The sequence below is a fragment of the Kogia breviceps genome, chromosome 1, assembly GCF_026419965.1.
Source record: "Kogia breviceps isolate mKogBre1 chromosome 1, mKogBre1 haplotype 1, whole genome shotgun sequence".
Lineage (NCBI taxonomy): Eukaryota > Metazoa > Chordata > Mammalia > Artiodactyla > Physeteridae > Kogia > Kogia breviceps.
Genome location: NC_081310.1, coordinates 184352604 through 184367651, shown reverse-complemented (window position 1 = coordinate 184367651; position 15048 = coordinate 184352604). Strand labels below are relative to the sequence as shown.

General features: G+C 48.5%; 1 protein-coding gene across 1 annotated transcript in view; it reads right to left on the bottom strand.

Annotated features, from left to right (window-relative positions):
* Positions 1–6602: 6602 nt before the first annotated feature.
* Positions 6603–15048, bottom strand: part of TCEA3 (transcription elongation factor A3) — a 35889-nt gene continuing 27443 nt past the window's right edge. The window contains exons 9-11 of the mRNA XM_067015168.1: positions 10971–11117; positions 8946–9017; positions 6603–6713 (exon numbers count right to left, since the gene is read on the bottom strand). Coding sequence (XP_066871269.1) covers positions 6705–6713; positions 8946–9017; positions 10971–11117 — 228 coding nt within the window. The 3' untranslated portion in view covers positions 6603–6704. The remainder of the gene's footprint in view (positions 6714–8945; positions 9018–10970; positions 11118–15048) is intronic.

The following is a 15048-nucleotide window of genomic DNA, read 5'->3' as shown; positions in this document are numbered from 1 at the left end:
TGATCCGGGCTTCTCTTTACCCCTGCTCAGAGCAGAGATGAAGCCTTATCTCAGCACAAGGAGCTGGGGACATGGGGGACACCCTGACTTACAAACAGTCATTTCAGTCCAACTGCTAGAGCATTTGGAGGAGCTAGCTAGTGGGCTTCTAGGAGGGGCGGGCTCACAGCTTGGGGGGCGGGTAGGGGAGGAGTCTTCACAGAGGAGGTGACTTCGGAGGTGGCTTGCAAAGACTGTAGGAGTCTCGGAGGTGGAGAACGAGAGGAGGGAAAGCATTCCAGGCTTCGAGAACAGCATGTGCAAAGTCACGGAGGCGTGAAAGGACAGAGCGTGTTCCAGAATGGTCAGAATTGGGTATGGTTAGAGGGAAGAGTATGGGGGTGGAGAGGCAGGAGGAGGAAGCAGAGCAAGGACAGTCTCTTGTGTCCCTTTGCCTGCCTGCCTGTCTGTCTCTGGCTTTGGCTGTGGATCAGCGATGCTGGTGATGAAGTGCAGATTGGATGGTGGCCTGGGGTGAGAAGAGCAGATTGACTCTGCAGGAGGAGAGGGGCGTGGCGAGGATTGGGAAACTCTTTATGACCTCAGGCATTTCAGCTGGTTTTCTCCGTAGAGAGTCAATGTTTTCAAATAATGTAGACAATTGTATTTAAAATGCACAACAGGCTTACTTAGTATTGTTTAACCTATTTAAAGGCATCAAATAGGCCTATATTCACTGAACATATTTACTGTCTCTGTCCTGTACCGGCACTGTGCTGGGAGATAGGATACTGCCCCTCACAGTGACTGCAGGGCTGCTGTGAGGATTAAATGTGAGAATGGCTGCAAAACGTAAAATGCACGGGCACAGAGGAGGGCCTTGTCACACAGTGGCCATCATGGTTGTAGGAGAGGTAAAATGCATCACAGATGATTTTTCACCTCCCATCTGTGAGGTGAAATCATATTTCAGAGTGACTCAGAGCATGAACGGGGGCCCAGATTCAAGTCCAGATTCTGTCTCATAGAAGCAAATTACTCTCCCAGCCGCGGTTTTTTTGGTTTGTAAAAAGAATATAATAATACAGTTCATAGAGACAGAAAGTAAATAGTGCTTGCCAGGGGCAGGGGAAGGGGGAAATGGGGAATTGTTTAATAGGAATAGAAGTTCAGGGGTTTTAAAAAAATATTTATTTTATTTACTTATTTATTTGGTTACATTTTATTTATTTATTTGGTTGTGCTGGGTCTTAGTTGCAGCAGGTGGGCTCCTTAGTTCTGGCTCGCCGGCTCCTTAGTTGTGGCATGGGAACTGTTAGTTGTGGCATGCATGTGGGATCTAGTTCCCTGACCAGGGATCGAACCCGGCTCCCCTGCATTGGGAACGTGGAGTGTTAACCACTGCTCCACCAGGGAAGCCCCAGAAGTTCAGTTTTGCGCAATGGAAAGAGTTCCTGGAGGTTGGCTGCACAACAATGTGAATGTACTTAATACTACTGGACTTTATGTACACTTAAAAATGGTTAAGATGGTAAATTTTTTGTTATGTATATTTTCTCACAATTTAAAAAATTTATTTTATTTTATTTTAAAAATAAATTTATTTTAAAAATAAATTTATTTTATTTATTTTAAAAATAAATTTATTTTATTTATTTTAAAAATAAATTTATTTTATTTATTTTAAAAATAAATTTATTTTATTTATTTTAAAAATAAATTTATTTTATTTATTTTTGGCTGTATATGGTCGTCATTGCTGCGTGTGGACTTTCTCTAGCTGCGGTGAGCGGGGGCTACTCTTCGTTGCGGCGCGTGGGCTTCTCATTGCGGTGGCTTTTCTTGTTGTGGAGCACAGGCTCTAGGCGCGTGGACTTCAGTAGTTGCATCACGTGGGCTCAGTAGTTGTGGCTCACGGGCTCTAGAGCGCAGGCTCAGTAGTTGTGGCACACGGGCTTAGTTGCTCCGTGGCGTGTGGGATCTTCCCGGACCAGGGCTTGAACCCGTGTCCCCTGCATTGGCAGGTGGATTCTTAACCACAGCACCACCAGGGAAGCCCTCCCACAATTTTTTTTTGCACACAAGTTCATTTAATCTAAAACTCACCAGTTCTCAACCCACACATTTTTTTTGAAAGAACCTAGTTCAGGGGGTCTGAGGATTAGTTGAGACAATATAAAGTACCCATATACTCATAACGGTAGCTAATGTTCACTAATCAGGTGCTTTGTGTCAGGTATGATTCTAATGAATCCTCACAACAGCCCTATGAGCTAGGTGCTATTATTACCATCATTTTACAGATGAAAGACGAAGGCATGAATTTACATAATGTGCCCAAGATACCCAGCTAGTAAATGCTCAAAAATTAATAGATATTTTTTAAAATTAATATTTATTTCTTTATTTTGGCTGCGCTGTGCCAGGTTTTCATTGCGGCACGTGGGATCTTCACTGCAGCATGTGGGATCTTTAGTTGCGGCACGAGGACTCTTAGTTACAACACCCATGTGGGATCTAGTTCCCCAACCAGGGATCGAACCCAGGCCCCGTGCATTGGGAGTGTGCAGTCTTACCCACTGGGCCACCAGGGAAGTCCCCTTAATAGATATTATTGACACTGTCATACAAAGGAATTATTATCATCATCACGGTAGAATGCACTGTAATTATTGGTGTTTCACAGTGCTGTGGGAGTTCTGAGGAACCACCTCTTGTGGCCAGGGTTATCAGAGAAGACTTCGTAGAAGACGTGTATCTGAGGTGAGCCTTGAAGAATGGGTAAGATTGGGACTGGGGTGGAGGAGCGGGAACCGGAATAGGCAGTCACAGTTGGGAAGGTCCGTCAGGTTTTCAAGAACAGGACAAATACCTCCCTTAGGCTGGAGCATAAGGAGCAGCAGGGGTGGAAGATAAATCACTAAAGACAGGCAGATGGAAGGGAACTTTGAAAGTCAGACCAAGTATAGCTGGTGAAAATCCACTGAAAATCATTGGGGGAACGATGCTCAGGGCCATGCATGGCTCATGCAGGTAAGGCGGTAGGGACTGCTTTTTGTTTGCTCGTTTGTTTTTGTTTTTTTGGCCGCGCCATGCGGGCATGTGGTATCTTAGTTCCGAGACCAGGGATGGAACCTGCGCCCCCTGAATTGGAAGTGCGGAGTCTTAACCACTGGACTGCCAGGGAAGTCCCAGTAGGGAGTGTTTTGAGTTGGGAGACCAGTAGAAGGCCTTGGCATCAGTTGGAGAAAAAAGAAGACCTGAGAGAAAATGTTGATGGTGATGGCAATGGAGAGAAAGGTTGGGTAAGGGAGAGACTGTAGAACTGATAAAATGAAGAGGGCAAGGGGAAAGGGTCAAAGATGGTTCTAAGTAATGAACTAGTTGACAAATAGAAAAGACAGAAGAGGGGATTTAAGAAAGAGAAGATGTGAATTCAGTTTGTGATTAATTGTATTGAGAGGGCCAGTGGGGTACTTGGAGTAGATATCCAGATAGGCACGTGGTGACTTAAGTCTCAAGCTCAAAAAAAACCCTCAGAGCTAAAGATAGAAATTTGGTAGTCTGGATGAGACTACTAAGAAAGACTTCTCTGTAGTATTTCAGGTTTCTGTACCATTTGAAATCCTCTTCTAAACTGGTCATAGGATCTTGACTGGTTTTCAGAGTCATTTGGCCCTAACATTCCTGGTGAGACCTTCTTTCCTCCATCCCAACCATGTGGCTTCTGTTTCACCTAATGTCGTCTTTTTCCTCCTGTAAGGTAGCAGCAACGTCCCTCCCCCTAGGAAGCCTTTCAGGGAGGTAGAGTTAACGCTAACTCCCTTGAAGCTCGCACCCTCTTCATCTTTGATATTAGGGAGGCGATGGGGTTAAACCAAGTGTTCTGGCCAACAGCACGTGCAAAGCCTGTGTGACGAGGAGGAGCACAGCACAGCCAGTGTGGCTGGAGCACAAAGTGTCGGGGAGAGGCAGAGGCCAGCCCTGCAGGGCCTTATAGGCCCTGCCAAGAGTAGTGGGAAAAAAATGGAAGGTTGCAAATGGGGGTGGTGGAATGGGGGGGTGGGCAGGGGCTGTAACATGATCAGACTTGCAATTTTGAAAAGCCTACTCTGGTCAGCACAGAGGAGAGCATGAACTGGAGGGGGTCCTGGGTTGACACAGGAAGACCAGTGGGGAGGGTATTGATGCCTGCTGATGAACAGTCGGAGGCCTATTCATGCTTTCCTGTGGCCTTTTGCGAATGTAGATGTGTACTGTAGAGATGTGCGAACTGGAGCCCACTTGTTCTTCTGCTGTTTAATCTGACTCATCTCCTTTGTAAACAGTAAGGTTATTGAGGGTAGAGATTCAGTTTTGTATTCTTCCCTATGCTGTAAATCCTTGTGACACCGGGAGCGCAATGGACATTTAGGCCGTGACTATTGAAGATCGCCCCAGGGTGCCATCTTTAAAAAGCCCCCAAAGTAACATTTATTGATATTATTATATTAATAGTGGTTGCTATTTTGTTCTGCTTTTTTTTTTTTTTTTTTTTTTTTTTTTTTTTTTTTTTTGCGGTATGCGGGCCTCTCACTGTTGTGGCCTCTCCCGCTGCGGAGCACAGGCTCCGGACGCGCAGGCCCAGCGGCCATGGCTCACGGGCTTAGTTGCTCCACGGCATGTGGGATCTTCCCGGACCAGGGCACGAACCCGTGTCTCCTGCATCGGCAGGTGGACTCTCAACCACTGCGCCACCAGGGAAGCCCTGTTCTGCTTTTGATTCCTAGATGTTTGGATGGAGGATTAGATAATGCAGAGAAAAATCTGGATATCGCAGCCAGTACCACTCAAGTGTGGTCTGTGGACCAGGAGCATTGGCATCACCTGCGAGCCCGTTAGAAAAGCAGAAAATCTCAGGCCCCACCCCAGACCCACTGAATCAGAATCTGCATTTTAACATGATCCCCAGGGGATTCCCACCTATATTACAGTTTAAGAAGCACCTGGGGGCTTCCCTGGTGGCGCAGTGGTTGAGAGTCCGCCTGCCGACGCAGGGGACGCGGGTTCGTGCCCCGGTCCGGGAAGATCCCACGTGCCACGGAGAGGCTGGGCCCGTGAGCCATGGCCGCTGAGCCTGCGAATCCGGAGCCTGTGCTCCGCAACGGGAGAGGCCACAACAGTGAGAGGCCCGCGTACCAAAAAAAAAAAAAAAAAAAGAAGCACCTGGGTATCTAAGCAACATCCTTCTACACTTCTGTGGCTAATATTCATACCTCAGGCATTTATTACACCCCATCTGGTGTGGAAGTCTGTACCTGTGGCTTCTTCCCCTGCCAGGCTGGGAGCTCCTGGAAGGTAGGGGCCGAGCACTGTGTATGGCCCTGGATTTCTCATCGCATAGAGCACAGTGACAGGAGCAGGAGACCTGGGTTTCCGTCCTGGATCTGCCATTTATGAGCTGTGTGTATTGTATCTTCTGTGAGAGGATTTTCAGTCCTTCCAAAGGACCCACCCCAAATCTGACTGCTGAAAAGCTGGAGATGGTGGCAGGTTTCTGTACACAGTTTATTTACAGGCTTCATCTACAGGAGGAGGCACTTCGGTAGAAGGAGGAAGGTGATAGCCAATTACGCCAGGGCACATAAGAGACTTGGGCTGAAGTTACCCCAACAGCTACCCTAAGTGTGAACCAAGGCACGTGGAAACTCTATGAAGCAGGCACTAGTACCACTCCCATTTTTAATGGGTAAGGAAATGGCTCAGAGAAGTTAAGTGACTTGCCCACGCGCCCAGGAGTTCACAAGCTCCTACGCGTTAGTTATTTTAGAAAAACACGGTCCAGGAGCCTCAGCCTGGGGCTGCTGGAAGGCCAGGGACAGTCAGAGACTGAGACCCAGGACAGACCCACCAGACCTGCCCCCAAGCCTTTTCCAGAAGGTTCCAGATTTGCCTAAAATTCCTATTAGCTTAAAAAGCAAGCCAATTTCATCACGGGAGAAACACAACAAGGGCGCTTGTGCCCTGCAGACTTCCTCTGTAGCTCGGGCCACAACAGAGCTATGAGGAATGCACTGCCTGGGTCTGGATGGGTTCCAAGGCTCAGGACCTCCCAGGGGCCACCAAACTCGGGCACCACTGTACTATTCAGTCAGAAACCCTCAGCTCAAGACGACGTGTCCCCTGCCTAGAGGGACCAGGTCTGGAGTCCTCAAAGGCCCCCAAACAAGCTAGGAACAGGGAATAGCAGAGAGTCTAGGCAGAGATGAGGAGTGGGGAAGAACTCTTTCTACACGATGTGGAAGTCATATCTGCCTAAGCCAAACCATGTGCCAACTGTTCTGCACGTGTGATTCATGGTGGGGTGGGTAAGGTTTGAGTCGGTCTGGCAGTTTTCAACTCAGAAAAGGCCGAGAGGGTCAGATGTGAAGGAAGGGACTCAAAGCAAAGGTCTGCCAGCCACTGTCAAAGATACGGCACCTCAGCTCTGAGGCTCTGAGTTTCTACAAGAGGTCTGTCAACACGGACTAAGCATTGTACCCCGATTAGACTCCCCCTATTCGTCAATCACTGTTATTAACTGATTATTAATTTGTAAAAGAATTCTCCGTCTGATCCCTAATGCCCCATTCAGAGTTAAGTACTTTTCTTCATTTTAATTTTTATTTTTCTCCAGTTACGATGGCTTAGTGCTGTGTCTTTGTTCTTCCTCACCTTGTTCACTGAAATCCTGGCTGGTGGTTCTATCAGCAGAACTACAAAACCAAAAAGGCAACAATGTTTTAGAACTTTCTTTGCCGTGACTCAGCGAGGCTAGAGGCAGGTGGAGGGACATGAAAAGGAAGGTGGGGTCTGGAGCCACACAGACCAGAGTCCAGATCCCAGCTCTGCCATTATTAGCGGTGTGACCCCAAACAAACCGCTCATCTGCATGATGGGATCATAATGCTGATCAATGCAGAAAAGCACATCAAGTAACGAATGGAAATTCGCTGGCGGACATGCAGTCGGCTCTCAACTTATGGTCAGAAATAACACCGTGATTATTGCTAATAGCTTGGTTAGACTTTAGGCCTCCCACATGGCAATGGACACTACCTGAAAATTTTGTCAGAAGCCATGTAGCTGCCACCTCTAGTGGGACCTGCCTCTCCAACTTCCAAATTCCAGTTTCTCTCCAGGACTCAGGGAGGAGGAGCTGGGTTTGGAGCTTTGCCCAATAGTAACACAATAGCTACAATTTATTGAGCACTTACTCTGGGCTGGGCAGCATTAACGTATATTAACTCATTTCATCCTTGCGGTCACCCTGTGAGATAGGCACTATCATATCTCTTCCATTTTCACAGGTAAAGAAGCAATCCAGACAGGTTAAATGACTTGCCGAAGCTCCCATAATATTAATAGGTAACAAACTCAGAATAATAAGAATGGTGGTTTCTATGTACCAGGCACGTATGTGCTCAGGGCTTTTTTGTATGGCTGTACAGCTTGTTCACTGCACAAGAGAGCTTGGCCAAAGGGGCAGGTTGGGGCTGACACTCAGCCCCTGCTCTTTGCCAAGCTCTATACCCTGGTGCAAGGCTGTGTCTACATGGAGGCAAGGACACTTCTTTCTAATATAACAAAGATACCACATGAGCTATCAGAGGCCCTGTTAATTCTTTATGTGTATTATCTTCTCAGTCCTCAAAACGGCTCTGTGGGCTAAGTATTCCTACCCTTATCTTATAGATGAGGAAATCCAGACCTAGAGAGTTCAGGTCACTTAGCAAAGTCAACTTGTAAGTCATAAAGCTAGGATTTGAGCCTGATACCAAAGCCCATGCTCTAAACCAGTAGGCCATTATACTGGCCCCATCCCTAAGTGCTCAGTAAGTGAATAAAAGAAAAATACATAATTGTCTGACTTTTACCCTAAAATATATGGCAGTTCTTATGAGGCCCCGTGGCTATTGAGGCCCTACATAAAGTTGTAGAAAACTCAATGGATCAGGAATTTGGAGTACTGTCTTTCAGTGCTCGACACTCTGTGACTTAATGCTTGTTAACCATTTCAGTAGCTCAGTTTCCTCATCTGAAGATGAGAGCAATATTATAAAGGAACATTTCTCTTAGTTGTTGCAAAGTGTGTGTGCATTTGTAATAATCGTCACATCAACCATGGGAGGAGAGGGACACGCTCAGGGTCACCCAGCGAGCAGGGCAGAGCGGAGACCTGAAACCAGGGCTCCTGACTCCCAGTCCCATGCTCAGTCCTTGCTAAGTACCTTACCATTTTAGGAGCCCCTGCAGCCTGCCCGGTGGCCCAGACATTACACAGCACACATGCAAGTCAGATGGTACTGTAAAGGGACATTAATCACGTGACCACACGCAGTTGTTTCAGAAGACGAGGCAGGAAGGAGCACTCTGAGAGGAGTCTTTGCTTGGCTCCCATGCCTGAAAACAAAACCGCTGCCTTTGCGGGAGCTGGGGCCTACCTGGGTTACAGCCTTGGGTAATGTAGGGCTTTTCCAGAGCTGCTTTAGGAGGGGAGGATGACCTGGGAGCATCTGGGGACAACGCTGTCTCCTCATCCCTGGCTGTGACCAGGTTCAAAGGAAAGACCGTCTGCGGAACCACTTTACAGAGAGGCAGGCGTGGTCCAAATGCAGAGTGCTATTGTTTTTCCTCCCCTCTGTGGATCTCAGGAGGCTGATTCCATCTGTATTCAAATGACAGACTTGCCCTTCCTGTGATAAAATGCGGGCTGCTGTCCCCACCCCAGCTGGGTGCTTTCCAAAAAAAAACCATGCACATACACATGTACACTGTCCCCACCTCCCCAAAACAACCCACCACTATCTCCAGCTCTGCAGGCCTGCTCTGTGGAGGCTGGCAAGCCCCCCACGTATGAGGCCCCTTTTGGGCTGTGGGCATCCTATTCCTTATGTGGGCAGCATCTGTGGATGACAGGGAAGGAAGAAAGATACAGACATACAGACCTTCCAGCGATTGCCACATTCATTGCATAAGACAAAGGTAGTCATGGGCTCATCGGCACTGCGCGTCTGCACCTGAGAGAAAGAGAGAGCAGGGACCACTCGTGAAGGCACTTTCCTGCTCTAGAACCTGCTATGGCTCCCACTGTCTGTAGAAGTAGGTCCAAATCCCAGAGGTTGTGGCACCATTACTCCCACTCCACTTTGGCAATTCCCTTATCACGAAGAATTCCATTGTGTATTCATATGTTTTCCATCAGCTCACTTCCAGTATCTCCCTGGCTCAACCTGACCTTTGCACTCTCACTCTTGTTGATTCTTCTGAACTGATCTGTCTTCTCTTGCTTCAAGGCTCATCTCCTACTGGAAAAATGAACACATCCTATTGGATGTACCTCTCTGATCAGAACTGAGTGAGCTGGAAGCACCCTTAGGGATCATCCAGTTTGTTCTTTATTTTACAGGTGGAAGAACTGAGACCCAGAGAGGAAAAGGGATTTGAACATCATTGGGGATATTTAATATTGTCTTCTAGTTTCTCATCCCCTTAACCAGACCATTCAGGTGCAGAAACCAGGTTTCCCACAGCAAATCCCTGGTATTTCCAGATTTACCAATTGCTGTTCTGATTTTCTGCAGCCAACCCTGGATGGCCTACATAAAGTTGTAGAACACTCAATCGATCAGGAATTTGGAGTACTGTCTTTCAGTGCTCGACACTCTGTGACTTACTGCTTGTTAACCATTTCAGTAGCTCAGTTTCCTCATCTGAAGATGAGAGCAATATTATAAAGGAACATTTCTCTTAGTTGTTGCAAAGTGTGTGTGCATATGTAATAATCGTCACATCAACCATGGGAGGAGAGGGACACGCTCAGGGTCACCCAGCGAGCAGGGCAGAGCGGAGACCTGAAACCAGGGCTCCTGACTCCCAGTCCCATGCTCAGTCCTTGCCACGACAGGTAGCAAGCTGTTGCTTTGTGGACACTCAGCTATGAACATGTCAGGTGGAGTCTGCGGAGTGGGGGGAAGTTCCCCCTGCTAATGCGTGAGTCCAGCAGCGGGCCAGGGGGACACAGCCTAGCACAGCCTTGTCACTGCAGAGCAATGACACCTGAGGAAGGATACCACTGAGGTCTCTCTGTGGAGAGAGAACTTTGCGAAGGGGCGTTTGACTTCTGGTGGGAGGCGATGCACAGGAGGCGTGTCATTCCACAGGGAAATGTGCTTGGAAGGAAGCAGGAACTTGCACACACATCTCCGGATTCCTGACCTAGAATTCTCGGAGGGACTCCTGAAAGGCAAGGCTTGCTATTTCTGTTGTAGCCACAGATCTCCAAGGGCAAGGTGCTCTGATAAATCTCGCTTGAGGGCAGATGGGGGAATGAATGGAGTTCTAGAGTGACAAAGCACCAATTAGAATCCAAGGATATTGGTGCCCCAAGGGCATAACACATACAACTCAGAAACAGCTTTTAAGTCTCAGAGAAGAGGCCTCCACAGCCTCCCACGGCTCTCCATGCCAGGGCAGTGGTCTTCACCCTTACGACGTGGGGCTAAATCCCTTAGGCTTTACTACCAAGTTGGCTGCATTGCAGGCAGAAAGGTCTGGATCTGGGTTTATTAACATCTCTGCCACCGTCTTTGCAGCTTTAGACAAAGCCGCAAAACTTGTCCCCATCTGGACCTCGGCTTCCTTGTGTGTAAAGTGAGGGAGCAGAGTTTTCATTGCTAAGTTCCCTTCCAACCATCTGTGACTCTACAGTTGTTCTGTGCCCTGTGAGTCTGGTCCCTCTTATTCTTGTTTCAGGGCAGGCCAGAACACGCTGGCCAAGCCTCACAGACTCAGATCTGGGTGCTTCTGCATGCATCTTTTCTAGAAGCCACAGATGTATCATGTTGGTGTACCAAGACTTGCCCTTGTCTCTGCAGCCCAGAGTTTTAGCCCTTTCTCCCTGCTGGCTTGTCCCTAAGCTCCTCCTGGCCCCTGTCGCCTCCTCCCCCACTGGCCCCTCCCCCACCCCATACCTGGTTATAGGTGCAGTTTTTCTTCTTGCATTTGCTGCACTGGAAGAGGTCGGTGGTGGTGCCGCCTGTCTTGGCCATCTGGTGCTCACGGATGGCCTCTTGGGTCATGGCATTCCTCAGCTCCCTCAGCTCGTCACTGGCCATTTCCTGGAGAGAAATGAGTCTGCCCTTCAGGGCCAGGGAGCCCCAGGAGCCCTGGCCCTGTCCCAGCTGGGAAAAGGCTTTATCAGAAGAGTCCCTATTCTGCCTTTGGGTGGAAGGTCAGACCCGGGTGCTCCAACCGGGCCAAGTACAGTAGGGCACATATGGGAGAGCACAAGGCAAATAGCTTCCCCCAGGATCAACACTCTTGTGTACGTTTCCTCAGGTACTCTTGTGTACCTTCCTGCTTAAGCTGACTTGATTACTGACCACCTGATCTATGATGTTCTCCTGGTCCTTCCGGTCTGGACTTGACCCACTGTCCGTCTGAGCTGGGATCCCTGCCCGGCCAGGCCATTCTGCCTGGTGGGGACCTTGGTCTTGACTATTCCTGACTTACTGCTGTTACCCCCACCCAAGCAGGACCTGAAGCTCCTGGGTTCACACAACTAACTGCTCACCTGTGATTGCATCATGGAATATCTTTTTCTATAAGTTCCTACAGAACAGAGCCTCCTGTCTCTCGTCAGCTCACTGTAGGCACTTAGTGTCTGCATTATCCAGGTCCTCCCCTTTTCTGTCCCTCCCCTGGCCATTTGACTTGCCTTGAACTTCTTCCAGAAGACAGCAGAGAGGGAGTCACTCAAACCAGAGAGAGCTCTAGTTAGTGTTGGTTTGGGGGAAGGAAGATGGCTGAAGCTAATTTTTTTCCTTTTTAAGATTTTTTTTATGTGGACCATTTCTAAGGTCTTTATTGAATCTGTCACAACACTGCCTCCGCCTCTATGCTTTGGTTTTTTTGGCCAAGAGGCATGGGGGATCCCAGCTCCCCAGCCAGGGATGGAACACACACCCCTTGCACTGGAAGGCAAGTCCCAGCCACTGGACCGCTGGGGAAGTCCCGAAGCTAATGTTAAAAGAAGATTTGGGGAGTTTCCTGGTGCTCTACTGGTTAGGATTCAGTGCTTTCACTGCTGTGGCCTGAGTTCAATCCCCGGTCAGGGAACTAATAAGATCCCGTAAGACACGAGGCATGGCAAAAAAAAAAAACAACGACAAAACTTTTTTTAAAAAAGAGGATTTGGCAGTGGCTAAACATTTTAATTATTGCCATCTAGAATGACCCCTTAAACTGTGGAGAACAGAGTTGGTACAAAGGTCAAACGAATTTACTATGCTGACTGCTACATTATAACCACTTGGGTTTCTTGACAAAATGAGGATTCCTATGAATCCAAAACTCTAAGGGCAGGTCCAGGAATATGCATTTTTATTAGTGCCCCCAAGTTATCCTAGTACACACGAATGTCCTACTGTGTCAGATTCAAGGACTAGGTCCTAACCAATGGCAGGGGTATATACAAAAACAAGTCAACCCCAGGCCATATAAGCAAAAAGCAGCTGACTTTAAAGTTGGGGGACTTGCCAGAGCATAATACATTTATTCATTCAAAATGTATTGGACATCAATTTCTTGAATGCCTTTCACTGCACTGGTGTGCTGGTAAACTGGCTTTGGCTGCAGTGGTGGCTAATTTGTAGCATTTAACGATTTCCATGGTGTAAACACTCCCACCATGGCCATTTTCAAGCTACTAATGTGATATAACTGAATGCAGAGTTGGGAAGAGCTACACATAATCATCTCTCTTGAGCTGGTAGGAGCTGGCTCCAGCCTACCACTGCCTCTAAGCCCTAAGGATTCAGACCTGATTTGGGGGCTTCCCTGGTAGCGCAGTGGTTGAGAGTCCGCCTGCCGATGCAGGGGACACAGGTTCGTGCCCCGGTCCGGGAAGATCCCACTTGCCGCGGGGCGGCTGGGCCCGTGAGCCATGGCCGCTGAGCCTGCGCGTTGCGTCCGGAGCCTGTTTGGTTCCTGTCCCCAGGTAATGCTAATCTAGTAGAACAGCCAAACATTTAAACAAGATTGCAAGATAGTGTAGGAGGTACTAAAGCAAAGGTATACAAAGTGTAGGGAAAGCCCATATGGTGGCTAACTGCCTCGGGACAGGGAGGCTCATTGAAGAAGCTGACACCTTCACCAGTCTTGAAAGATAAGCAGGAGTTCCTGAGGGGGGATGGCACAAGAGAATAAGAGATGCCAGAGATCAGAGGACAAGAATAACATGTTTGGGGAAGGGTACTCAGTGTGGGTCAAGGTGAGGAGTGTGGGAGACGTGACTGTGGGTCAGACTGTGCCAGCTAAGAAATAAACAGGAAATCGACTATGTTTCAATTTAAAAAAAGAAAAAGAAAAAGAAATAGAGATCAGGAAAACTCTATCCACTTACCAATCCATTTACCTATCTCTTCCTGCCTCATTTAGGAGGCAGCATCAAAGACACACGGGGTCAGTACAGTAATATAGAAAATAAGGTCGAAAATGAGGAAAATAAGTGTAGAGATGACACTGGATCTTCACGTCATGTACAATGTGAATTTGCTAAATATTTGTTGAGTACTTATGACACACCAGGCACTGGCTTTGACGCTGGGAACAAAACCTTGTGGGCTGCCAGTATGTTCACTCAACAGCTCTAATGGGTATCTCAGAATCTGCCCCATTCATTGAATCATCTGGGTTTGAGAGAAAAAGAGAGAAGGAGGAAGAATGAGGGAATCAGGTGGACCAGGAAAGAGACATAAAAAGGGAGTTAGGGAGTCACAGGAGGCAGAGAGGGATGTCCACCCACTCACACAGGCATCGGCTGCCTCAGGCTCTGCCTGACGGAAGTCCCTGGCCTCTGAGCCACAGCATAGCAGACAGCCCAACCCCAAGCTGTTATTTTTCTTTTTTCTTTTTAAAAATATTTATTTATTTGGCTGTGTCGGGTCTTCGTTGTGGCACACGGGATCTTTGTTGTGGCACGTGGGATCTTGCACTCGTTGTGGTGAGTGGCTTCTCTCTAGTTGTGCCACGCGGGCTCAGTAGTTGTGGCACATGGGCTTAGCTGCTCTGCAGCATGTGGAATCTTAGTTCCCTGACCAGGGATCGAACCTGCACCCCCTGCATTGGAAGGTGGATTCTTTATCACTGGCCCACCAGGGAAGTCCCTGTTATTTTTCTTCTGGGAGCAAAAATGGTCCTATATTTCTTTCTTTCTTTTTTTATTTTATTTTATTTTATTTATTTATTTTTTTTTTTGCGGTACGCGGGCCTCTCACTGTTGTGGCCTCTCCCGTTGCGGAGCACAGGCTCCGGACGCGCAGGCCTAGCGGCCATGGCTCACGGGCTTAGTTGCTCCGCGGCATGTGGGATCTTCCTGGACCAGGGCACGAACCCGTGTCTCCTGCATCGGCAGGCGGATTCTCAACCACTGCGCCACCAGGGAAGCCCTCTTTCTTTTTTTTAAAAAGAATTTTATTTATTTGGCTGCACCGGGCCTTAGCTGTGACGTGTGGGATCTTTTAGTTGCAGCATGTGGGATCTAGTTCCCTGACCAGGGATCGAACCTGGGCCCCCTGCATTGGGAGCACGGAGTCTTAACCACTGGACCACCAGGGAAGTCCGATCCTCTATTTCTTGCTTTTTTTTTTTTTTTTTTTTTTTTTTTTTTTTGCGGTACCCGGGCCTCTCACCGCTGTGGCCTCTCCCATTGTGGAGCACAGGCTCCGGACGCGCAGGCTCAGCGGCCACAGCCCATGGGCCCAGCCGCTCCACGGCATGTGGGATCTTCCCGGACCAGGACATGAACCCAGCGTCCCCCGCATCGGCAGGCGGACTCTCAACCACTGCACCACCAGGGAAGCCCCCTTCTATTTCTTATAAAAACTTTCTGCCAGAGCAAAAGTTGACCCCAGGAAGGAGGGCTCCTGGGCCTCCGTTGCCTGGGTTGCGGGCAGGGGGATCCTCAGCGGCTGGCACTGGCAGTCCCTGTGGAGGGTGTGATGCAGTCCTGGCTTGCGGCCCTTGGCCTGGTCAGCCTCTTCTTGGGCC